At 41.2% G+C, this 26,562-nt stretch overlaps 1 protein-coding gene across 4 annotated transcripts in view; it reads right to left on the reverse strand.

Annotated features, from left to right (window-relative positions):
• Positions 1 to 233: 233 nt before the first annotated feature.
• Positions 234 to 26,562, reverse strand: part of LOC107654521 (G patch domain-containing protein 8-like) — a 38,562-nt gene continuing 12,233 nt past the window's right edge. For 2 of the 4 annotated variants that reach the window (XM_016441619.1, XM_016441621.1), the window contains 7 exons: positions 22,789 to 22,807; positions 18,975 to 19,047; positions 9,312 to 9,379; positions 9,132 to 9,218; positions 4,743 to 4,886; positions 4,464 to 4,594; positions 234 to 4,372 (listed from right to left, as the gene is read on the reverse strand). In XM_016441619.1, the coding sequence (XP_016297105.1) occupies positions 469 to 4,372; positions 4,464 to 4,594; positions 4,743 to 4,886; positions 9,132 to 9,218; positions 9,312 to 9,379; positions 18,975 to 18,981 (4,341 nt within the window). In that variant the 5' untranslated portion in view covers positions 18,982 to 19,047; positions 22,789 to 22,807 and the 3' untranslated portion in view covers positions 234 to 468. Of the gene's footprint in view, positions 4,373 to 4,463; positions 4,595 to 4,742; positions 4,887 to 9,131; positions 9,219 to 9,311; positions 9,380 to 18,974; positions 19,048 to 22,788; positions 23,318 to 26,562 lie in introns of those variants that run through there. The other 2 variants (XM_016441620.1, XM_016441618.1) reach the window with 2 other exon arrangements.

Genomic DNA, 26,562 nt, shown 5'->3' on the forward strand with positions numbered 1-26,562 from the left:
CTGTAACAAACCACGCTAAAAGCCTACAACAAAGATCTTGATTATGGCTTCAGCCAGTGAGCTTCTGGATATATGTATATATAAACACATTAGACAAAAGAACAAAAATTGATGACATACCACAGAAAACAAAATGCCAGTGGTTTCCTAGTTGTAAGATCCACATCTTGAACTATAAACCAACTTTTGCAACTCGTACTCCTTGTGTGAATATGAGAATATATATATATATACGTCAACCTGCCAACCTAGCTTCTGGTTCAGGCCATTACAATCTCAAACGCCAGCCAAGAAGATCGTATTCTGTCCTCAATTTAAATGTACTCCTAAACAGCCCTGTTGAGGTCACCCTAAGGTAGCAGAGCACGTAGAGGACAGTGTGTTGCCAGATCGTGTCAACCGGTAGCTAAAACGTTTTAGCTATTCACACTGCTGGGCCAGGCCCTCTCTTTGAGAGAAGACGGATTTTCAGGAGCCATGGTTTGGAGGGTGCTGAAGGTCCTGCCCTGAGAAGATAGGGTGAAGTAGTGGGTGTAGCTGTAGGGCAGCCGCTGCCGCAGCAGTGGCTGGCCGAGGGGCGAAGAGAGTTGGGTAGAGGGCAGCATGTGGGACGTGGTGTAGAGCGAGTGGGGTGTGATGGAGTGCAGAGGCTGGTATAATATGTATAGGTTGGCCTGAAAGGAAGGCAGTGTGGTGGGCTGGAATCAAGCCGGTGTGTCCTAAAGAGTGACCCAGTGAATGACCCAAAGAATGGCCCAATGGTGACAAGGAGATAGGGGTTAGATGATGTTGAGGTATGTGGTGCACCTGGGCTAGCTGGGCATGGGCAGGGTGGGGATGATGTGGGTTATGGGGATGGATGCCCATAGCAGCAGCGTGGTGCTGCAGGATGGCATGCTGGACTGAGGTAAGAGAGGTAGCAGAAGCTGCAGAAACTGTGGGTTGTTGAATGTGGATATGCTGCAGTGCAGCTGGTGGGGGCGGTGGCGCTGGGGCAAGGTTGGCCGCTGCTGCCAAATTAGCTGCTGCTGCAGCAGCTGCAGCTGAGGGGAAGGACTTCACCTGCTTGGCTAACAGTTGCTGTTGAATGTGCTGTTGAGCTGCTTGCTGCAACTTGCTGTATTTCTCCATTTCCTCTGGGGTAAAGGTGATTGGTTGACTTTCTAAAGGTGCAAGACCATCCTCTTCAGGTTCCATGCCCATTTCCCCATCCTCCATGTTGGGAGGGTAGCCAGGGTAGGCATGCATAGTAGGCTGCGGACCCATTTCGGGCCCCATTAAATGTCCGTCCAACATGGGATTGTTGGGGTCTTGTCTGGTTTCACCTTGGTATTGAGACATCATCATTGCTGGATCCTGCTCATATTGTGGTTGAGACTCATGAAGGGCTGGAGGGTCCGAGGGTGGATGTCTGGTCTCCTCGGACACCGCAGCATTTGATACAGCCTCCTCCAATTGCTGCTTTTGTTGTTGTTGCTGCTGTTGTTGAACCGGTGGCTGAGGTGGAGGAGGAGGTGGGGGGAACTCACGAATGGGTTCTACCAGGATAACTTCATTACTATCTGAATTTTTCCCTTGCTCTGACTTTTCGCCCTCGGTTAAACGTGTAAAAGGAAATAACGGCTTCTTTCCTGCTTGGAGCTTGCCAAAAAGGGGCAACATACTTTTGTTTCCAAGGGCAGGGGGGAGCTTGGGCCCGAAGTATCCCTGTGGAGGGTCCTTGATCTTGAGGCCTGTCTTGGTGCCAGTACCAGATTCATCCCCTCCTTTTTTAGATTGGATTTTCTCCAAGAGTTGTCGAGCAGTGAATGAATTTCGATGTTCTGCTGCCCCTCCTCCTTCCTTTGAGGAAGCTCCACCACCTCTTGTTCCTCGTACCGATGAAGAGTTGCTGTTTCGGGTTTGTGTGCGGGAAGAGGACCTTGGAGACTGGGAACGGTAGATTCGTGACCGGTTGAAATCCCGTCGCCGCGTCGAGCTGTCAGATCGCCGGCTGTGACCGTGCCGATGTGGAGAGCCCTTGGTGGAGCTAGATGAACGACTAGCAGAGCTACGGCTGCGACTGTAGCTGCTGCGTCTGTAAGAACGAGCGCTGCTACTCCTACTACTACGACTGGAGCTGCGACTACTGCTCCGTTGGTGTCTCCGCCGATGATGCTTCCTGCGGCTGTGTGAGCGTGAACGTGAACGGGAGTCCACCTCTGAAGAAGATGGGGTGTAACGTCGCCTGTGAGATCGCCCACTATCACGCCTTTCATAGTCTGAGTCAGAGGAAGGTCTTCTTGATCTTCGGCGATGCCCTTCATCACTGTAGTCACTGTAACTGTCTGAATAGCTATGGCTACGGCGACTGTAAGCACTGCTCCCTGCTGAGGAACGCTCAGAGCTACTTGAGTAGGATCGACTGTGTGACTTTTGACCTCTGTGGCGTCTATGATTGTGGTCTCCTCGACGAGACGACCTACTACGTGAACGTCCTGATCGTCCAGAATCGTCACTGCGGTGTCTTCGCTGCTCACGTGGTGACGTGGAGTGACGGCGAGCTGGTCGAGAACGTTGAGAGGATGATCCACCATCCTCCTCGCTGTCACTACTTGGAGGTCGACCTCCACTTATGCTCTTTTGGGCTGAGGCAGAGCAGGAGGCGGCAGGTGTGTTGGTGTCAGGTTTAAGACGTTTAGTACCATTGTGTTCCTCTGTAGAGCTAGGCTTTCCTGCACTGCTTTCCTCAACTCTAGACCCCTGAGACATTTTGTGGGAACGTTTTCTCTTTCCTCCTTCGTGGGATGTGCTTACTCCTGATGACTGAGCAGTGGCTACTCCATCTTTGTCATCCTTGTCTTTCTCTTTTTCCTTACTGTCACCTCCCTCTGCTTCAATTTCATCAGTGCTACGTGGTTTATTTTTGCTTTTCTTTCTTTTGTGTTTCTTCTTCTTTTTAGTTTTCTCTCCTGGAATCTCATTTTCTAACTCCCCCTCCACTGCTGCTTTTTCTTTACGTTTGGAACGCTTGCTTGACTTCTTGTGTTTCTTCTTCTTCTTCTTCTTTTTCTTAGACCCTGCAGACTCATCTTCATTACTTTGTAATTTCTGCTTGTTGTTCTCACTCTCACCACCCTCCTCTTTCAAGGATGATTGTTCTTTTTGAACTGTACTGGACCCTGCAATCGTTGTAGCAGTGCCAACCTCTCCACTAGTGGCTGGAGTACTGTCTGTGTTTTCAGGCTTAGACCCCTCTCGTCCTTCAGTGCTAACTGGCTTGGCAGGTTTTCTGTTTTTGCTTGCCCAGTTTCCTTTGTTTCTTGACAGTTTGAAGTCAAAGTAAAGAGGATTACAACTGTAGGAGAGGGATGGCTGAGCCTTAGTAAACTCCAACAATTCAGAAGGCCACTGCAAGGTGGTGCTTTCATCCTTACTTAGCACAGGAAAGAAAGGCCCAGTTTGCATGCGGGGACCTGTATCTGTGGGCTCGGACATTACTTGCTTGGTATCAGCTTGTTGGGACGAGCTATCTACCACTGCTGTATCACCTAGCCCTGCAGGTGTACTACCTGATTCTTCCTCTGTCTTCGCTGTAGCTGATGTGGGATTTGTGTTTTGTGCCTGTGTAGGTTCATTCTCAATGTCTTTTTCAGATGTGCAGCTGCTGACTTTGATATGTTCTTGCTCTCCGTCGTTACCTGCTGCTGCCTTCTCATCTTTTGCTCCATCTTCCTCCTCCTCCTTGCTATCACACTGGTCTGACGCCTTCATGAAAAGCAGAAACTGGAAATGCGGCTTGACCCGACAATGTGCAGGTGGTACATAATGGTAATACTGTGGTTCCTGTCCAGAGTAACCTTCCTCCTTTTTCATCATCATTTTCAGTTTGTTCAAAGTCGAGGCCAGGGCACCTCCATCATCTGGTTGTGACTGCTCTTCCTCACCCCCACCACTTCCACCTCCTCCTACTGCTCCTGCTGCTTGAATATCAGTGGTGGATGCCACACCTATGTCCTCTCCTCCAGTCTTTTCTCCTCCCTCTTCCTGACCTTCTTCTCCTTCCACTGTCTCCTCACCATGGTCTGCAAACACAGCGGCAGCCGTCTCAAGTTTGACTGGGGCTTTCTTAGCAAAAGAGAAGGAGACACTCAATTTGGGACCTTGTGAGCCTCCAGAAGGTACTGGAGAAGAGCTAGCTTTGTTAAAACCAAAGCTGATGGCAGGGCCTGTTCTAGGGGAGCCTTGACCACTAACACTACAGATTCCCTTATCTTCAATAGCCTCTGTGTTGGTGTCCACTGTCATAGGCACTCCATCCATGGAGTCTTCCCCCTTTTCTCCATCTACTGCCACTGTGGTAGTTTTAAACATAGGGCCACTACCAGGGACACTGCAAAATAAAATAAAGAATGAGAACTTGTGCTACAACTGGCAACACTCCTTTAAAAAAAAAAACAGAAGTTCTGCTCAATTTTGCTTACCGGTCTCGCTGTTTCCTCTGTTCAGCCAGTTCAAGAAGCCCCCGTAACATCTTCTCCTGTTTCTTGCAATCCTTCCTGGAACGAGAAGACACATTCCGGGCAAACTCTCTCTGCTTCAGCTCCTTCAGTCTCTGTAGGATTAAAGGAATAAGAATTTGTTATGAGATGTAGCATCACAATTCAAATTGATCTTTGAATGTGAAGAAAATTATTCCGTGTTCAAAATTGTTCAAAGTTCAAGCTGTTAAGTACAGTCATGTCGATGCAAATCTCTCGTACCTGCTTGTGTGCATGATCGTAGGAGTTGATATGATTGTCAAACTCCTGATGTTTCTGGTATTGCTTATCACACAGTTCACAGTAGAAATTGGCCCTCAGGTCTTCTAAAGCTTTAGCTATGGCTTTTTCCTTCTCCGCATAATCCTGCAAAACACAGAACAACATATCATGAAATATTAATGGACTGAGGCTGAATGGGCTTGGAAAACTGACTTGCATAGGCAGTTATGAGTTATGTACTGCATACGTAGGATAGTTTGTCAAAAGACATTGAGTTTGTGTGAAGGAGAATGCAGCATACATATTAACATGTTTAGAACACTACACAGCTTTAGAGAGAGACACTTTTCTTAGGTTACCCACAGTTATCCTCAATTACGTTTTTGTATGTTTGTTTGTATGTGGTTGAGCTGCAGTGGAACAAGAGAAGCTTTGTATCGGTCCAAGCATAGTGACTGTGACAAATCAATCTCAAACATTCACAGAATTTTAACTAGATACGACTCATGGCTACTCTATGACAAAAGAGGGAATCGGGGAGGACTGGAAGGAAAGAGAAATTATGTGCATAGGTTTTTAAGACCAAAAAATATTTAAAGGGGACATCGGATGCCCATTGACCACAAGTTGATATGATTCTTTAGGGTCTTCATGAAATGCCTGCAACATACTTTTGCTAAAATTCCTCAATAGTCCAGGTGATATGTGAAAATAATGTTCACTTTTTCATAAAAGCATGAAACTTGGTACACTTGTATAGTTTGCGGCCCTAAACATTTTCAGAAATGGAGCCATCGCAAAAACACCTCGTGGTTGCCATGGTGACCATTTTACTTTCCGCCATAACCAAATTATGTATTTTGTGTCATAGCTCCTGAACCAAACATGATAACACAGAAAAGGTGATGTCTACCCCTATGTTTTTATGGTCAATGATTACAACGATACCATATACAGCAACATAAACTGTTCAGGTGAAGAGTTAATTGTGAAATCAGCTATGTGAGAAGGAAATCACAGTATCTGAGTATCATAGCATCACAGCATTAATAGTACATATTATGGCTATTAATTTTTCTTTCTTTGATAATTAACTGATATTTTATTTAATAATACATTAAAAGATTGTTTTCAAGAATACCATCATATATTTCAGAGATATATAAAAAAAAACATCTCAGGTAAGTGTATTTTTGCTTACCTTTCAGGCAGAGTCAGGTAGGTGGTAGTGTGTTTCCAATACATTCTTGTTCTCTCTCTCAACAATGCTCTAACATCACACGCAGATGGCAACGCAATCAGGTGAACAGTTAATGGTTAATTCAGTGACTTTATGAGAAGGATTACAATGAAATCTCAGAAGATGCAGAATGAAATTTCAAACATATTTCATGTAAACTTAATTTACAATCACTCTCTGGGGCCAGGGTTGTCTATTATGTTGTCCACAAGGGGGAAGCCAGAGTCCTGCATGCGGGCGGGGACACGCAGGTGAATCGCTAATATTTGATGTAATGGTTGGAATAATATTTATGTGTAGGGTGTGGTGTGGGTGCAGGCAGGACAGTGACAAGCATGGGTGGGTTGTGGGTCCAATAACCAAGACTATTTCGACTCGGTCCAGTACACGCTGAGCAATGTAGCCAATCGCGCTGCCACTGATTGACAGCTGTAGTGATTATATTAAAGGGAGCACTCTTTGCTGGCTAAAAGTTAAAGCTAAAAGTTTTAATAAATGAGTTTTGTCTACCTCATGTAGGAGATTTAATGCGGATGCAGTTCGGGTCCCAGTGTTTATGTCAAATGGGGCGGGTATGGGATTAAATTAGTGTTGCTGTCAGATAACGTGTCGGGTGTTCTGTTAATTACTGCGATTGTGGGAAGATCATTTCACCAGCCAGGAAAGGTGAACGAAAATGCCTCTCTGTCATGTTACCACGAGGCATCGTTTACTTACAGATCTAAGGCTTCTGGAGGGGATGTAGATTTGAAGAGTGAGGAGGAAGTAGGAGGGAGCTGAGCCTGTGGCTGTTCTGAACGCAAACATCAATGTCTTGAACTTGATGCAAGCCGCAACAGGTAGCCAGTGCAGGGAGATAAAGAGAGGAGTGAAGTGGGCCCTTTTGGGCTCATGGAAGACCAGTCGTGCCGCTGCATTCTGAATCATTTGTTCGAGGTTTGATTGCGCATGATGGAAGTCCAGCCAGAAGAGCATTGCAGTAGTCCAGCCTAGAAATGACAAGGGCATGGGCAAGAAGTTGTGCAGCATGCTCCGTTTAGAAGGGCCTGATCCTCCTGATGTTGTGCAATGCAAACCTGCATGATTGAGCTGTCTTTACAATATGGTCCTTGAAGGTCAGCTGGTCACCAAAGATTAATTTTTGATGAACCTAGCAGGATGATGAAATCATGCTGTAGTGTCGGAGTGGCAGGGAAAATGAGAAGCTCAGTCTTTGCCAGATTGAGCTGCAGGTGATGTTCCTTCATCCATGCCGAGATGTTTGCCAGGCAGCCTGAGATCCATGCTGATTCACTGTGTCAAAAGTGGCTCAGGAATGTCTTGTAGATTGCAGGATCTCCAGCGGGAGGTCCTAACAGTATCTGTTGTTTGTAGCCCTTTTGTCTTTAGGTATAAAATTCTATCCCACAGACAGAACTTTGGGAGAAGCTAAGATTTAGACTGTTTGAAGGATGGCATGCTAACATCGCTATTGAAGAACTCCTACACTACCATCTTCAATAAATTCTTCTCCCCACAAAAATTTTGGTCAAGCCTACTTAATTTTTTGTATTAGAGATATATAGTACATTGGTGAGCCACCCAAAAAGACTGCTCAGCAAAAATACAGTAAAAATTATGATACATGGGGCAACTTTTTAGGTTAGAAGGGGTAGTATGCACTGGCCTGACTAGACATATATTGTCTTGACAAGAAGTTAAAGGGGTCATATGATTTTGCTAAAAAGAACATTATTTTGTGTATTTGGTGTAATGAAATGTGTTTATGCGGTTTAAGGTTCAAAACATTAAGTGTCAGTTGTTGTATTTACATCCAGAGATGAGAAATGGGTGGGTGAGGGAAGAGAGGATGACACTACAGAGGAAAGATGGAAGGGTGAAAGGGAGCGTAGGTTTTGCCTAAAAGTAACTGGTAGAGGAATTGGTGGCACACAGGTAGTAATATGTAGGTTAAATGTAATAAAGAAATTATCAGAGATGTCTAGAGGTTTTACCAAATGTTGTCTGCGATACAATTACATGTGTAAATTAAGTCAAGCTGGTTGCCTGGTTTGTTAGTGCTTGTGGTGGTAAGCCATTTGAGATCGAATGAAGCTAGGAGTGGAAGTGGAAGTCTGCAGTGTAAGGCTTCTCCAGATGGATTTCGAAGTCACCAAAGACTACAAGTGGACTGCCATCCACAGACAATGAGGACAGCAGCCCATACAGCTCCTCTAAAGGTGGCCAGTTGACCAGGAAGGCGATAAATCATTACAATATGGAGTTTAACAGGAGCTGTTACCATAATAGCATGAAACTCAAAAGAATCTTTATTGCATAGGGAAGAGTGGGTTGAGTATTTCCAATTATTAGAAATGAGAATTGGAAATTCTCCAATTGGAATTGGAAATTCTCCCTGACGGGGGGTGTGAGAGAAAGGGAAGTTGTTAGAGAGAACAGCAGGGGTTGCGGTGTCTTCTGGATGAATCCAGGTCTCAGTCAAGCCCAAGATACTAAGAGTAGACTGAGAAGCAATGGCCAGAATGAAGTTTGTTGACAGCTGACTGAGACAGAGACCCACAGAAAATGACAGAGGTGCAGCAGAAGAGGTGCAGATAGGACACAGCTTGGCAAGATTGCGTTGCCGTCTGAGTGTGATGTTAGAGCATTGTTGAGAGAGAACAAGAATGTATTGGAAACATACTACTGTCTACTCGACTCTGCCTGAGAGGTAAGGAAAAATACACTTACTTGAGATTATATTTTTTTATATCTCTGATTGTATTCTTGAAAACAATCTTTTATTGTACTATTGAATAAAATATTAGTTAGCTGGTGTGTGGTGGGCATTCTGGCGCAATATGGCTGCTGTCACATCATCCAGGTGGATGCTGCACATTGGTGGTGGTTGCGGAAATTCCCCCTTCCATGTAAAGTGCTTTGAGTACCCAGAAAAGTGCTTTATAAATGTAACAAATTCATAATTAATTCAAACAAAAATAAAACAATCTTTTATTGCACTATTGAATAAAATATTAGTTAATTATCAAAGAAAGAAAAAATGTATAGCCATAATATGGACTATTGTAAAAGTAGAATTTTGCCTCCGATGTCCCCTTTAAGAATGACAGAAAAGGGCAATGAACAATGTTGCTGTCATAGAATCTCACCTTGTATTTTTGACGCTGTTCCTCTGTGTCTTCTTTTTCCACTTCCAGCACCCGACGCTTCTCTGTGGCATCTTCTGCATAGTCCAGCTGTGGGCACCCACATACACACAAAGGTTAGAGGGGCATACATTAATATTAACATTCAGTAAAAAAAGAAAGCACAAACAACAATCTTTTCACCTCCATTTCCATGCGCCCCATTCCCATGACGTCATATTTGAGGATGATGGGCACAGGGTCAGTTCGTCCTATGATGTTGGGGGGAGAGGCAGAGAGAGAGAGATGGGACAGAGGTTAGATTTTTGCTCAGATGCAAGAGAAAACTCAGGGCGGGACAGCCTGCTTAGAGCACAAGGTGCTGGGTTAGAGAGCCTTCAAGTGCAAGAGACCAGAAAGCTACAGTGAACCAAACTCTAGCCATTCTCACAGCTTCATGTGCCGCTCTCCTCTAAAAGGCCATTCCAGGTGCTGCGATGTGATCGTAACTAAGCCTAGTTTTAATCGTTTACCATTTGAGTTTACTGCCAATTTATTTTGTAATGAACTGCATACCCTGAAAGAAACTTCTGTTGAAAGAAGCGCGGGACAGAAAACAAGGAGGGGAAGGTTGGGCCGAAGTTTTCACTGAATTGGCCGCAGCGTCCCTACAGTGGCCTGCTTAAGGAGGTCTTTTTATGTCCTTTCTTACTTCCTCACTTTTTCTGTTATCTCGCTCCCTCTCTTTTGAGCCATGTCTCGCATTGTGTTCTGTCCAACTCATGTTCTTAACTCAGATGACAGGGAGGCATCTGGGTTGCTGGAGGGAGTACTTAAGAGAGGGGGAAGGTATCAGCATTCACTGCATCTCTTCACAGCACTGCGACGACACTGACTGCCTGATACATAGTGTGCCTTCCATATTACTCTCCTCTTTACACCCATTTAGGTTTTCTAGGTTTGAACCTTCTCTGAGCTGCTCATCATCTGATTTTCCTACCTGACTGCAGGCCACACCTGGATGCAAATGAAGGTTTGTGACCCATATGATATCTTGAAATAGTACTTTGTTTTACTGATAGTCATAGCCCGTCATGTTTTATATACACAAGCTGTGAAAAGACCTAGATCAGAGGAAAAGTAACATCAGAAAAATTAACACAAATCAGAATGAAACAAAAGAAAAAAAAGGACAATTAAAACTACATTGAAGATTGACACATAATTGCTTAATCCACTCATAACCAGCCAAATGAAGCAGAGAGAGAGAAAGAAAGAGAGACACAGGGAGTGAGAGAAAGACAGAGAACAGAGAAAATAAGGACACAAGCACTGAACTACAGCAGCAGAGTGACGTCAAAGGCCAGAGGTTGCCATTGTGACAGTGCAGGGTTGGGGAAAGGATGTACTTACCTGGGAGACTGTGGGGATGGGGTGGGGGTGGCAAACATACAGACACAGAGACAGGAAAGGCAGGGGGTCTCAAATAAAGGAGAAAAGGCACAAGAACAGAAGTCATACTAATTTGCGGCTGCACAGGCTAGCACCATGGTCACAGTCAATCAGACTCCAATCAATCGTTTGGATTTCAGTTTTTTTTCTGTCACTCTTCCTCTTTTTTTTGGGGGGGGGGGGGTCGTTCAAGTTAAAAGCAGGATCAGTTCATAACCTTGGGCTGATCTACTGACAAAAGACAAGAAAAATGTCTGAATAATATTAGGAGTAACTTATCGCAATAAAGGGCTAGGAACTTTACATAAACAAACAAAAAAGTTGATATTAGTTATTTCTTTTTCAGATCAGATAGATATTTAAGGATGTTAGTTTTTAATAATATTGTAAAATTTAATTATAGATAATACATGCATTACCCATGTACATTATACTTTTTTTTTTTTTTTTGTTTTTTTAAATTTTATTATGATAGGACAGTGTAGAGGAGATGGGAAGTGAAGTGAGAGAGAGAGAAGGGGCGCGATATGTCGGTGCGCTGCCCACAAAGTTATTGGCGCCGACTGTACATTATAGTTGTGTGATTCCTAAATACACTGATTTGACACTGACAAAACTATTTTAGATTAAAAAAAAATTCAATTTGCAATATAAAAATAATTATTGGTCTATCGGTATTGGCCATAATTTTTCTATCAGCTAATTCCTATGGCATTTAATCATATTGCTTTCTCAATATAATGCTAAAAAACATTTAACTCAACAACAAAACAGAAATTCTGAGACGCTTCAAAAACCGAGTGAAACATGAGTAAGTAACACTGTCTTTACACTCACCCTGCTGAACTACCCAAAGAAGAACTGTACGACTAGTGTTGTCAAAAGACCCGGTATTTCGGTACCAAGTCGGTACTAAAAAAATGGAAACGTTATGGTACCAGGTTTTTTTAAGTACCAGTGGTACCGAGTACCCGGTCAACCCGGTTCTTGATGCGCTAAACGAAAGCTATCCTCTTCCAGTGTTGCCAAGCGGGGTTTTACCGCGGAATTGGGCTGCTTTAACACTGTTGCCGCGGGTTGTTTTTCATGTCCGCGGGTTGAAAAACGACCCCATTAAGTTTAACGTTATTAATAAAAATGTTGTTCAATTAGCATGTTTTTGTGTTTTGCTTTGGTACCGAAATTGGTACAGAGAACCGTGGATTTTCACTGGTATTGGTACCGAATACTGAAATTTTGGTACCGTGACAACACTATGTACGACTTTCACATTTCTCTAAATGAAAAGGAATTAAATAATCAGTAATGCATTTTGAGAAAGCAGTGTTTAGAGTCATGATAGATAAAGCATTAATTCCTAGCCCTCGAGCAGAGAAAGACGCATTACAATTTTGAAGCTTAAGACTGTCTAATTTGTGGAAGAGAGAGACTTGAGTTTCAGCCCAGTGGTATAATTGTTCCTGTAATGAAGTGATAAAGGAGCGCGTGTGTAAACGATAAGGGCCTGATGGGATTCCAGCCCCCACCAGAGCTTGCAGGAAAGTGCGCTAAGGGATTCATCCTACCACCAGGGTGCACAAGAGAGTTTCATAACGAAACAGAGAAACTGTATATCACAAATACGCCTTGTATGAATTAGATAATAACTAAATAAATAATGAGGCATCTGGTTATAGTGTCTTGTAACATTCTACCATATCTAATTGGAAACATGGAATGTCATGCATCATATTGATCATCTGAGAGGGTTGTTTAAGAATGTTCCCTAAAAATGTAGGTGGGAATCCCAAAATCAGGCCCCCAAGTCAACGATCTCAATCCTTTCCCTTCCCAACAATTTTTGGGAACAATGTGAGGTCAAGACTAGTATTATGCATTCCAGTGAAAAAACAACGACACTGGACGAAAAGGGTGCAATGCAACAAAAAAGGGGAAGTGGATCTAAATATCCCCCAAAAAACTGAAAACAAACAGAATGAGAGTGTTCTAGAAGAGTGCATATTGAACACTAAGAGACGGCAGCAGAATGAAGACTAATACAAAGAGAGGTAGAGACAGTTTAAGCCTATTAAGCACTGGTGCTCTGATGATGAGAGTCATATCAAAACAAGAAATGGGGGAAGTAAAATCAAACAAAACAAAAACAAAAAAATGAAAGCATAAATCAAAATAAAATAACCAATTCAATCGGGGTAAAAATAACATTCAGGGATACCCTCTCACCATCCCTGACACTCCTTCTCTCCTCCTCGACTGCTCATTTTTGGTACTGTAATTTCAGGCTGTCGGGTTCCTCCACAAGGAGGACACAGTTACTAATTTCAGACTTCCCTCTAAAACACAGGTTTTCAGAGGAGAACCTGAAAACCAGTCCTAAAGCGGTCCGCTCTCTCGTTTCCCCTCTCTTTGTTGATTGTCCTTCAACAGAAATGTATCAACCATCACTCAGTCCAAAAGAGGAGCACCCTCCTCCCCACTCCCCCCTTTCTCCAATCCCCCATGCGGGTCCAAGTCTCCGCGTGAATGTGTTCGAGACAGAGAGGCCGTCGTATGCATACTTCCATCACGCAGCTGTACGAGCTATGAGAAGCATACGCTGTGAGCGAGCTTTTAGCAGCACATCGTTCTTATCGGCCAGAAGGCTCCTTTAGAGGACTAGATCGCGTTCACAGCCGTTTTCATCTCGCCATTTATCGAGAATCAATTGCAATCCGTTTTGTGGTATCCTGCGTTGCTTAAAACTCAGCTTCACAAGACTGGGTCTCTACAGCCAGCATGCTCTGCAGGAGAGGGGGAAGGAGATTGGTCAGGTCAGGTGAGGCTTTCACGAGTAAGTACATTTATAAGAGGAGAAGTGGGATGCAAGTGGGATGGTGTGAAGACTTTTCCCTGCAAGCTAAAACACCTGAGCCCCCACCCCTCGTTTTGGTGACACACACACACACACACACACACACACACACACACACACATTTATAAGAGGAGAAGTGGGATGCAGGTGGGATGGTGTGAAGACTTCTCCCTGCAAGCTAAAACACCTGAGCCCCCACCCCTTGTTTTGGTGACACACACACACACACTCAGCACATACAATTTCCACTCCCACATGTACCACAGGTGTACATTCACTTCACAAAAGTGGACGCAGGCAGACAGACCGATCGAAGGCGGAAGGAGGGGGAGAATGGGCAGGAGATTGAGTCTCATTCTGGCAAGCCATTCAGGGGAATCATGGGAAAGAGGCAGAATCATATTCACAGCCAATCAGAGGGCCCCATCTCATGTTCTAAGCCAATCAAAACACCCCCATCGCAGCCAAACATACATTAAACATTAAACTAATATTTACAAGAACTATTCTAACATGGGTGAATTCTGAACACAATCAAGAGAAAAAAAAAACTGGACAATTAATTTCTACAAAATGTTTACTGATTCCATTTTGGTACGAGTTTCAAATCGTAGCCCTGGTATTTTGAGCAGAGAGCGTTTAGTGATTGTAAGCGTAGAGAGAAGAACTAAGAGAAGCCGTTAGGCTACACTGTCCAAGGGGGAGAGTTATTACGTATTATTTCAAGAAAAACATCCACACGCACACTTACTCAAACATACACACAAACATACAGTGGGGGAGGTCCTACAAACCTTACCTAAAAAACAAGAGTAAAAAAAAAGAAAGAAGAGTAAAAAAAAACAGAGTCAATACAATGGAAACTCAAAGCATTGGGGAGACATTTCAGTAAATGCACACTCAGTACCAAGGCTCTGTCCAAAAGATAGAGAGAAGAGGAAAAGGATAAGGTTTAAACACCATGGCATGCGCACCAGAATGGGTGAACAGATGTGATTGTTTGTTTGTTTGTTTGCGTGTAGGTTTGTGCATGTATGCAGCAGAGCCCTTTGCACTAAGAGTGAGTGTGTTTTCAAATAGTTCCCAACCTGAACACTTGACTGGGTCAAACATATGTACACCGTTCACTTTCTTCTGACTCATTTTCTCCACAGTTTCCACAAAAGTGATTTGCGTGTAATTTGGTGTGCTCGCTGTGCACAAGCTCTCACTCTGGCCCTGCAAGATGGAACTAATCTACTTCCTCAAGCTCGCTGGAAGCTCTAGGACTTTTATCTGATCTGGAAAATCTCTTCCACTGCAAATCAACTTCAGCCACTCCCTGTCTGCTCTGTGTATTAAACACAAACAGTATGATGACAGGATGACGATAACCAAGAAAGGACAAAACTCTGATCTCTTGAGTGTCTTGCCAAGCTACAAAACAGATGGGCAGTGCCGGTGAGCACTGGAAACATTCCTAATCTCTCACACACTTGACTTGGCCGGGATGACAACCTCTGGCTACGGCTGCTTCCTCTGGGTCCTCAGCACTGCGAGTTCTAAGAAAGCAGCCAATGGAGTGTGAGCTGCTACAGGAAAGGCCAAAAAGAAAGCTGCCATTCTGCTGTCACTGCTTAGGGAAATGCTGTCTCTGTGTGAAGCAGTGCTGGCAATATAAAATTAAGCAATACGGAGAACATCAGAATGATTTTATTGGCACATTAAGCTTCCTAATGGGCAAATAACCTCTTTCTACTGCGACTTGTGATTACGAGAGCAAATCAAATGAGATATTTTAAAAGTGGCTCTGATTTAAACATCAGCAGCAAAACTAGCAATGCTAAAAATTCTAGTTTCTTAGGTTGAAAAAAGTACATCCTTTTAAACAATTTCTGAGCAAACATTTTTTATCAATTTAATGCATCCTTACTGAATAATTATCCTGCAAATGTTTTTTTTTTTACTATGGTTGATATGGGATGTTGAGGGAAGCGTTCACTGGGAACAAAAAATAAATAAAAAAACAGACATGATGCCTTTCCCATTTATGCACACCGAATACTGAATTAAGATCTTGGGCTTTTACACAACGCTGACTTCAGCACTTAAACAGCAGAGCTATCTTAACAGCTGCAGGGCAGTGTCTAGAGAGTGTGCATGTGTGCAATAAAAAAGCAGTTTCTAAGGAGAGACTCAAACTTGCCTGATGGGCCAAATGACCTTGCAAAAGTTAGCTGACACAAACCTTCACTGTTTACTTTCAACAGAGGTCCTGAGAGAGAGCCATTCATATTCCTATCACTGATTTCTGTCAGAGCAAGTTCTCTTTGAATCAAAACCTTCTGCTAAAATGATTTGTAAGGGTCAATTCAACAAGTCAGAAAGGCAGCTGGGTTTGCCTTTTTTCACCTTGTGTTGAGAACAGATCGTACTGATTTACATGTGGGCAGATCAATTTACTGAAACATGAGGGTGTTTTCATGTTTCTGTGCAAACAAAACAAAACCTCCCACACGCTCCGAAGTTGTAGTGAGAAATAAAGGGAAAGAACAAAAGAAAGAGATCAAGACCTAGAACATCACAAATCTCTCCTCCTGTTGAAATGTGCTCAGATATCTAAACATCCTTTCAGGCTATAATACACTACATTTTATTCTGCACTTACTATTAAATTGATGCACTAAGAGGATGACGCATGTTAGCATTCCTCATTGTGTGCTTTATTTCCTGCAGGCTTTGCAGCGTGACTGCAGCACACATGCATCCTGAGGGGACGATAAGATGTGTGTGTGTGTGTCTCAGAAACCGCAGATCAATTTCTACATAGACCTCAGTTCGCCAACGACTGGTAATGACCAAAAACAGAGCGGTCTATAAAGCTAACTTTACTGTGCGTCTTGGGGTAAATTTAAGCATCTACTCTGTCCTTGTCCAAAAAAGACACTCCCTTCCAAGTAACAGTGTTTCCTTACTCACATAATGTGACTTCTGCTCACAAGGGCCAAACTGTTATAATTTTCTTAAGAAAAGTCAACATCAAATCGTACATCCCAACTCTGCTCTTTGCGCAACGAGAGACAAGGGATCTTCTGCAGGGAAGAATGGCTCATATGAATGTTATTCTACTTTCTCGCACACATGAAAACCATACAACCACTGAACGCAGACAACAAGACTGCATTAATACAGCATCTCTGACATTCTGCAGGCCACAAGTCAAGTGCAGGGGAGAAAGTAAAGGGGGAACTGGGAGAGGACAGAGGGAAGGAGAAAGAAAAGAACGAGCTGATCTTCCTCAAAGGCACTCCAAAAGAACACAAAGTGAATGAATGCTTTTTTCTGGTATGATCGAGAAGATCTCATGACGGTTTGTGTTTTGGTTTTGGCTACATAAAAATAATGGTATGTCTGTCCATATCAGGGATGTTCATGAGTAACTGTGCAGTCAAGTAGTAGAAACACTATCTGGACAATGCAAATTGATTTAACTTTTCCTACTGAATCAATCCCTTATTTATTTTTAAATCTTAAGTCTGTAATGAAATGTAACTCTCCTAAGCTGTTCAATAATGATCAGTAGTACAATAAAATGATGCACTTTTTGGGGATGTACAATTATTTAAATCTTATTTATACCTCCTAAACTGGGGTGATTTTGCAAATCTTTGCCCTTGCAAACAGAAAAACAGTAACTTATTGGTGGGTATGAATCTTTTGCACTCTGGATGTTTCATAGTTGGGTTTGTTCAATATTGTGGTTGATACATAGATTAATATTATTCATATTAACAATAGGGCTGGACGATATGGCCAAAATTTATATCACAATATATTTCTTAATTTCGGTCGATACGATATAATTCCGATATGGATATGAACACTATTAAAAAAGCCTTATAAAAATTGCCAAGAACGCCCACAACAGATGTCTGTCTAGCAAACTTATGAAAAATTAATTTGGCAAGTCTATTGACACCTCATATAAAACCATATAATATTTTAGGGGAAAAAAAAAAACAAAACAGCATAAATAAATTAATGTTCACCTTTTATTTGTATTTAGCCTTTATACAAACAATAAATGTGAAATCACTGTAAAATAATCGTCTCAGACTCACCTAATTAATATTAATATCTTTAACTTCAAACCCATCATTTTTTAAATCAATTTAAAGCATCCTTGCTAAATAAAAGTATTAATTTCTATAATTTCTTTCAAAAAAAAAAAAAAGAAAGAAAGAAAAAAGAAATCATACTGACTCCAAGCTTTTGAATGGTATAGTGTATAATGTTACAAAAGCTTTTTATTTCAGATAAATGCTGATCTTTTGATATTAAAATGTTACTGTTTTTGCTGTATTTTGGATCAAATAAATGCAGGCTTGGTGAGCAGAAGATAATTCTTTAAAAAAAACACATTAAAAAGCTTACTGTTCAAAATTTTTTGACTGGTAGTGTAGGCTGATTATTCTTATAGATTGAAACAAATGTGCTTTAGCCAGTATAAAGAGTATGAAAAGTGCTCTGAGTTGCTGCAGAAAAAAAAAAGAGCTACAACAAAAACATGTTGCTGGAGACGGGCTTATTGAAAATGCAAACTGCTTGTCTGCCAGCAGGAGACGCTTTGAGAGCGCTAGAACTAGCGGTTTGTCCAGTAACGGCTGTAATCAAAGCAGCTCCGCTCATGAACGCTTCTTTATCAGATCAAATAAAAACGCCATCGAAACTTTTCTGAAGACAGTCCTTTCCCTTCAGAGATACATTCATATAAAACACCCGTGACGTGCAGTGCTCATGTTTATTCAACGAAGTCAAATGCCACAAATAAATCAATGTATGGGAAACACCGGTAATGTATATCGAAATATCGGAAATATGTTTAAAAATCATATCACCGTTATTGAAAAAAATTATATTGTGATACATATTGATATTGAATTATTGTCCAGCCCTAATTAACAAAAAAGTTGTATTATGGTATTCCCAAATCATTTCCCATGGTTGCTCAATTTTGACTGTGAAGTTTTGGCTTTATTACATAACCTTGAAGTTTATAGTTTTGCTTTTTTCGCATCTAAAAAAAAGTCAAGTTTCAACAAAACCATTTTTATAAAAAAAAAAAGTCCAAGTAGCCTAGGGGGATTAATTAATCAATATCTAATTGTTGTGTTACAGTACTCAACTACAAAATAACTCAAATGCCTATCTCATGTCCATATCTACTCTAGACCACAATGCTCCACAGGAAAGCTAGTACACTCAATGCTTATCTGATGCCACCTCACACCATTCTACCAACTCCTTCCTCTATCCATCTCACCCTGTCTTCCCCCATTCACTGTATATAGCAACACTACAGTCCAAACAAACTCATTCCTCACAGAGACATCCATGTCAGTACAAATGAGAAATACAAATGGGTGTGCTGGAACAGAATAGAGAGAGAGAGAGAGATCAGAAAAGAAAGAAAGAAAACATTTTTACAACGGATCAAACCATACGGCATCAATGCTGTTGGGTGGAAATCGAGAGAGAGAAAGAGTGGGAGAGACTGAGTTTGACAGAGAGGGTTGCTTGCTTACCCTGCATGGTTTTGCCCAGGCCTTGACCCAACTTCCAGCCATGTTTCTGAAGGAGCCGGTGCCCAATGTTATCCTGATGTGAGGAAGAGAGGAAAGAAAGACCACAATATTCCAATAATAAGAAGTGCTTTCCTCACACACGCACATATTCACTCACTCACTCAGTCACAAGTACATGTGGTAGCCAGAGTGAGCATAAGATGGAGCAGCCATGAGTGTTGTGTGAGAGGCGAGGAGTGGAGCAAGAACTAGGTTAGAGCATTATGGGGTAGGGAGGGAGTGATCACCCCCACAAGACACACCCACTTTCCATTAGCGCTGCCGATTGTTTGCCACGCCCTTCAACAGTTTGGCCAATTTGGATGCCGATTTAAAATGAATTTTATAAAAATACTGTCTGTTATTGGAGTACCATAAACCTTGTTTTAAGTAGTGCTTCAAATAGCTACTCCATTTCTTTTCCTTGCTTTGGTGTTAAGATTGCTACTGGGATTTGATCATATTTTTCCATTTATTTAATGGGGTTATTGCAACAGGCCTCCTGAGAAGTCCATAACTTGCTTAAGGGTTGGGTGGCAATTACATTAGATTGAAATGAGAAAACCTGTGGCAAATTTGAGAAGACCATTTCCTTAGTTCATCTTACCTTAAACAAAAGGGTATGAAAATTAGCTGTTACATAAACCAATAATCAAGCACACCATTTTATAGGTCTCTAAACAATAGAGCCGAATAATGATATTACACTACTGAACGTTAAAAAAGAACTTTATGCAAGTTATGTTACTTTATGTGTAAGTTACTTTATGGGAATTTAATTATATATACACTAACATTCAAAAGTTTGGGGTCGATAATTTTAATGCTTTTAAAAGAAGTCTCTTATGCACACTAAGACTGCACTTATTTGATCAAAAACGCAGTAAAAACAGAAGTATTGTGAAATATTATTGCAACTGTTTTAAAATATACATGATGAAACAGATTGAGTGATTATAGAGATGCCACACGTTTTCTTCAACACACCTTCTGATGTTCATTCACGGTTAATTCGTGCAATAACTGATAGTAAAGAAGAAGAGATGATCGAAGAGATGATTATTATGAATTTTATAATAAAATTGACAATTTGAAAACTGAGACTTATATCAAATGTAACAAAGCACAAATCTTATTGCAATTAATTGGATTGAAGGAGTGCTACAATTAATGTTTTATTAAGTTTTGTTCATGCATCAACTGAAAACAGCATAGATTGATTTTTGATTTAAGAATAGAAATCAGTTCATTAAAATGAGAATTGATTAAAATCAATATTGTCAATCCAGCCCTAGTTGTGCTCCATTATATAGTAGGTTTGAGGCAACAGTAATACACGGCTCTTTGATGAATAGAAAGTTCAAAAGAACAGCATTTATTTGAAATAGAAATCTTCTATAACAAATAAAAGTGAAGACTTGCTATAAAACCCGAACTTTTGAATAGTAGTGTGTATCTCAAAACAACTAGCACTATTGTTGTTACATAAAAAAAAGTAGAACAATTACTAAAAATTAGTTCTGAATGTTTGCTATTATCATACCCAAACAAACACAATCAGTATCTTACTGGCCATACAAATGAACGTGGGTCAATCTCTCCTTTTACATATGTTAAAATAATCTATACTGAATCTTTAGTTCATTGCATATATATGTGTGCGGTGATAGAACGTGGAAACGTTTTCTCCAGATGATTAGAGCATGGGGAGCTGCACTAATGCTCATTAGGGCTGGGCAAAAAAAAATCGATTTTTCGATATATCGTTTTTTAAAATGTGGTCGATTCAATATCGATTCTCGAAGGCCACGAATCGATTTGTTTCAATATTTATTTCCACAAACATTGAACATAAGATTTACGTTAATCTTATTACTAGTCTAATCCACTAGATGTCACCCCCTTATTTGCCTTGCGCGAGGTTACAAAGGAGAGTCCGTCATTCATTCATTGCTTAAAATGGCGGATTCAGGTGCGTTCCCGACGTCAACACCACCTTCCAGCCTCTACAGCGCGACTGAAAACTACTGCATGCGACTATAAACATTTTTTAGGAGCACCAGTGCGACTGCCCCGATCATCAGGAGTCAAATATCACCTCGTAATGGGAAGGCTACTTTTTGATAACATTTTGGATAATTGTTTAGAAGGTGCTCCTAAAATTTTGAACGTGCTCCTACATTTTTTAAGTTAGGAGCACAAGTGCTCCTAAAAAGAAAAGTAAGCGTAGAGCCCTGCCTTCACATAAAAAGTCAGAGGTATGGAAGCATTTTAGATTTCGCAAGCATGATGACAAAGATACTGTGGACAAGAACAAAGCTATATGCCAAACAGTTGATGGGCCCTATTGACTTGACTTCCATAGTATGGAGAAAAATATATGGAAGTCAATGGGGACCAAAACTGTTTGGTTATCCATATTCTTCAAAATATCATATTTTGTGTTCAACAGAAGAAAAGAAATTCATACATGCATAAATGATGACAGAATTTTTATTTTTGGGTGAACTATCACCCAGAAGCCAGTATTAGTTTTCCTACACCGTTCATAGGCTTGCAGCCTCCATGTTACAGCTAATGCTGTGAGATTTTATGTTTGTTTTGTCTTAAACATAAAATAACCTGATCCTGTTCTGACTTGTCCAATTTTCAGCATCAGTTTTTCATCTTGCATCAAAATTCTGTCTATTCATTGTATGCATTTGAAATATAGAGTTGGGTTTTGTTTTATTGTACCCAACTGTACCTAAAATAAAAAGTGTTTAATATACAGGTTTGTGGCTCTTAATTTCCTATTAATTAACCATTTGTAATCTTATGTTCACTGTTAATTTTTTATAAATATAGGATTTGTATTATATCTATATTCATTCATATAGTCAAATCGAATTGAAAATCGAATCGAATTGAGAGCTTGAAAATCGAAATCGAATCGAATTGGAACATCTGAATCGATACCCAGCCCTAATGCTCATCTTGTGCAAAATCCCCTTTGGGCCTCTGGACATCCAAAACACTTCTGTGCATGTTCTTCCGTTAAAATTACAGGGATGAAAAAAGGAACAAGACCGTCGGATAACGATCATTTCCTTTTCTTGTATTTATAGTCAGCAGAGGAGGCCACAGAGGCCACATCAAAACCAGCATAAGGCCAATTGCAGCAAGGGACTCGCATGTACCTCTAAAAAAATCCGACGGTAGAACAGAATTAATCAGAAGATACATGAGCTCACTGCGTACAGACGAGACGACAGACCGCAGCATCGAAAGAGTGCAAGTCCCAGGATCTTTGGTTTATCAGCAGTGCAGATGAGCCTGCAGTAAGCCCAGCCCAAAAGGCCTGCAATGCAGTGGCTCTGCAGCATCCTCTGCTAACAACACACAGCATTTCATCATACTGAGGACTGGTGGAGCATCTAAACAGAGTGTGCGTTGAGCTGACCTCACATTACCTCTTCCTGCTGAGTGGAGCACTTTACATCGCAATGGTGAACTCCTCTTTCCCAAACAGGAGACCATTAGATCAAGAGAAACAGAACTTGATGAAGAGAGCTTTCTTTGTTTAATCCTTCATATTAGCCAATCAGAATCAGTCAAACGTGGCCCGGGGCCAATCACCGGCCCCGTGAATGGCGTGTCAGGCAGACGTGGGAGGCGGGTGGGTTTTGTGGGGACAAACGGATGAATGCACTAAAATAAAACAGACAGATGACGAGCAACAATGCCGAAGAATCCAACAGCAGTGCAAGTGGAGTGAAAACATGTCCATACGAACCTGGCTTTTAAACCCTGGGCTGTCAAAAGAACAGTCAAACGTCACACAAACTGAAGAAACTGGCCAATCTCTACAGCTTTCTACTGGTCACACTGTCTCTTTGATCCACTACATTACCACAGTGAATTCACACATCCACTAACTGGCAGTTAATTCATATAAAATGATTAAAACAACATAAAGAATGTTATATTGTCCAAACAGATACACTCCCACAAGAAAAGAGTGATAGAGAGTGATGTTATCAACATAGTAATAGCAGGGAGTGAGAGAGGGAGAGGAAGGTGGGATTAAATTAAAACAGGACAGAGATGTGCAGGGCAGCGAGTGGATTTCCAATGTGTAGGTATTTGTGACAGCTTCATTAAGACTGACCTGAAATTCAGTCTAGGAGAATGAGATCACAGTAAATTTGACATTTTATATTGTGCATTACTGAAGCATGGGAAATTCATAGTGGCGGTGTTACAAAAACACGTCACCTTGTAAATAAAATTTGAATAAACACACATTTCTAGTATCTAATGTGCTTCTGTCTAGGTCTGCACGATAAATCGCATGCGATATTTAATGCGCATCTTGTCAGAAAGCCGGTTCTGTAATCAGCGGTGGCGCGTTAAATATCGCATGCGATTTATCGTGCAGACCTACTTCTGTCCATGAAAAATCTGAAAATAAGACAGCATCTGCTCTCTAGATTTGCCTAAAAACTATTATGCTTATACATGGGAAACAAAAATCACTTTAAAGTGACAACCACACTAGGAACGGTCTCGGTGACCAATGGAAATGTCAAATCTAATAACTGTAGGTGTCAGCCAGTGGTGGCTGATGATGAAACTATTTATAAGGTGACCGTGTTCCTGCTGACCTTCGTTCTCTACAGCTGGATGCCAAAAGGTCAGTCCTTTAAACAGAGAAACAACAAGCGCCAGAGAGATCAAAGCGGAAAAGTGTTACCAAATTAAGGTGTGGTAATGGGCTAGCCAAGGTTTTTTTGGGGGTGGGGACCTAGACAGCTGGTGCTGCATCAGTGTGCTCATGGAAGTGAAGGTGAGAGAGTAATCTAGCACATTCCCTTCCTTACTGCCACAAGGTGGAAACTGCTCAGGACCAAATGGGAAGACAGCAGAGGGGCTTTTTATTGTCACATTCACTTCCTTGTCTTATGCACAGTGGCCACAAATGCGCTGTATTTTAGCAACAGTTGAATGTCTGAATGATATTTTGAGAGCAAAATATCAAACTAAGAGACATCTGAAAACAAATGAAGCTAGAGCCAGGTTAAAATTACTCGTACATTACATTTACATTTAGTCATTTAGCAGACGCTTTTATCCAAAGCAATGGAAGCAATCAAAATCAACAAAAGAGCAATATGCAAGTGCTATGACAAGTCTCAGAACAGGTTTGGAACAACTTGAGGGTGAGTAAATGACAATTTTTGGTGAACTATCCCTTTAAACCTCTTAGCTTTCCAATAATAAAAAAGACGACTGTCAACAAAGATGATGGAAAACACACCTCAGCGATCCGCTTATGACTGATGTCACGTGTCACCATTTCCAGGTCCGAGCACTTTATCAGATGCCAAAAGCAAACAACATATGGTACTATTATATACTCAATGTCTGCTGCAATACCACCAAAATATCATAATCCTTACTTTTATCTCCATACTGAAATCTCTGGTGGCCAGACAGAGTGATTCATCTTTTCTGCATCATTAAAAATATTGGTGACTGGGATGCTGTAAGCCAAGATAATGTGTACATTGTGAGTTTTTGAAAGCTTAAATTAAATGTGTGCTATAAATAAATAGTCCTCATTAACGGCTGTTAAGATTCTCAACTGAAACAGAGTGGAGGCTTGGACCCGGAAACATTATTTGTTACATCACAGCTTAACAAGCAGATAGGATCGCATCAACAGGTCAGTGCTGTCTCGAAATGGCAAACCGTGACCTTTCCATCAGAGCATTACTGGGGTTAACTTTCATACAGAAGATCACCAAGAGCTTCATTAAGAGAATGTGTGTGCATGTGGTTGCAAAGCTAAACTGTGTGAACTGAATGTTCTGAAGAATGCAGGTGTCAATTTCTGGCCTATTAAGTGGCAAAATTGCTGTACCAGTGAGCTATATAGTGTCTCATCAGTCAGTAATTGGGGTTTACTTAATTTACATTTTATTGTTTTATTTTTGTTAATACTGTTGGTATAAACAAGTAACCAAAGACCATTTTTTATTCTCACGATAGCTGTGATAACAGTCGCAACAGTGACTGAAATAAATAATCAAACAGGGGAACCTACACAACACCCGAAAGACTAATGTATAATAAATGTGTCCAGTCAAGGTGCAGATGTAGCCTATACCTCCAATCTTGATTAATGGATGATGACTTCAAATACTTATTTTTATATATATATATTTTTTTTTTATTTTTTTTTTAAGTGTAGACTGCAATGTTTGGGTCTCACCCAGACCACAAAACTGATGGGAGCAGCTCCAGTGAACAACACCAACTGAATTAAAAAAAACCCTCAGAAGTCACCATCGCTGTGAGTTACCAGAACCCTAAAAGACAATGCACTCAGACCGGTTTTCTGGTGTGGTTCTGTTCACACAGCACAGGTTAACTAAGCTCACTTTAAGGTCGTCCTGAACATTTAAGGGAGTGATTTTGGTTACAAATACTTAACCAAATTGTGTGAAAATAAGTAACCACATGTAGCAGTATACAACAGGACTGACAATTGTATTTTCTGCTGTATCAATGCAGTCATTCTGAGTTTCCTGCAGTAGTCATAGTGAAACCTCTAGAGAACTCATACCAAGAGTTACATACCAAGAGTGATAATACAATTTGTGATGTGTGTGATTTTTGTCTTTTGACTCGGTCACTGCCCAGTGCACATCTCCTTGGGTTAGGGGACGGGAGAAAAGAAAATGAGTGTTGAGATACATAGTAAGATGAAGGGGAGTGTGTGTGAGAGAAACTAATGCTACTGACTTAACATGCAAACAGACAAACAAAGGTGTTGAGAGAGCAAGAAAGAAGAGGGATGAGTAGATAAAAGCATATGGGAAAATAAGAGAAGATCCCGATTACCACAGAACTCTAGCTGCCTACAGATCACACACAATGATTGGCAGAGGAGGGGCATGGGAAAAACAAGAGCGTGGCAAACACAGCGCTCGAACAAGACACACACATATATACAGCGATGGCTGTCACCGTCCATGGACCAGCTGCTAGGACTTGTGTGATATAAATACACCACTAGTGTTTGGTGGAAAATAGCCCTGATACTCTAGATCTAGAACAGGAAAACGGGTGGCAAATAAATGAAAGCACATATGTTGTTGTGTGATTGAGGAAACATTATGAACTGTGTATTATACTCAGTGTAAAAAATTGACAGTGATAGCCATCGTTTTCTGCGGTGTGTAGCGTCTCTGCTCTTCACGAACACTGCGTGTGGCAGCTCTACTCTCCACACTAGTGCTGGGCGGTCTGACCAAAAATTTATATCATGGTATTTTTCAAAATTATACCGGTTTCACGGTACATGACGGTAGTTTTTTTTTCATGCATGACCGGGTGTTAACCATACTTTCTACTGATTGAGAGAGGAAATACTGCAGTATATTGACTTAGAAGGCTCTATTTTACTGTCAAGATGAGTGAATATTGTCAAACAATACCACACTAAATAGTGACTAAACATGACCCCTTTTAATACATGTTAACCAGGAGTCACTCTCATTTA

The sequence above is a fragment of the Sinocyclocheilus anshuiensis genome, unplaced genomic scaffold (assembly GCF_001515605.1).
Source record: "Sinocyclocheilus anshuiensis isolate Anshui unplaced genomic scaffold, SAMN03320099.WGS_v1.1 scaffold419, whole genome shotgun sequence".
NCBI classification, from domain to species: domain Eukaryota; kingdom Metazoa; phylum Chordata; class Actinopteri; order Cypriniformes; family Cyprinidae; genus Sinocyclocheilus; species Sinocyclocheilus anshuiensis.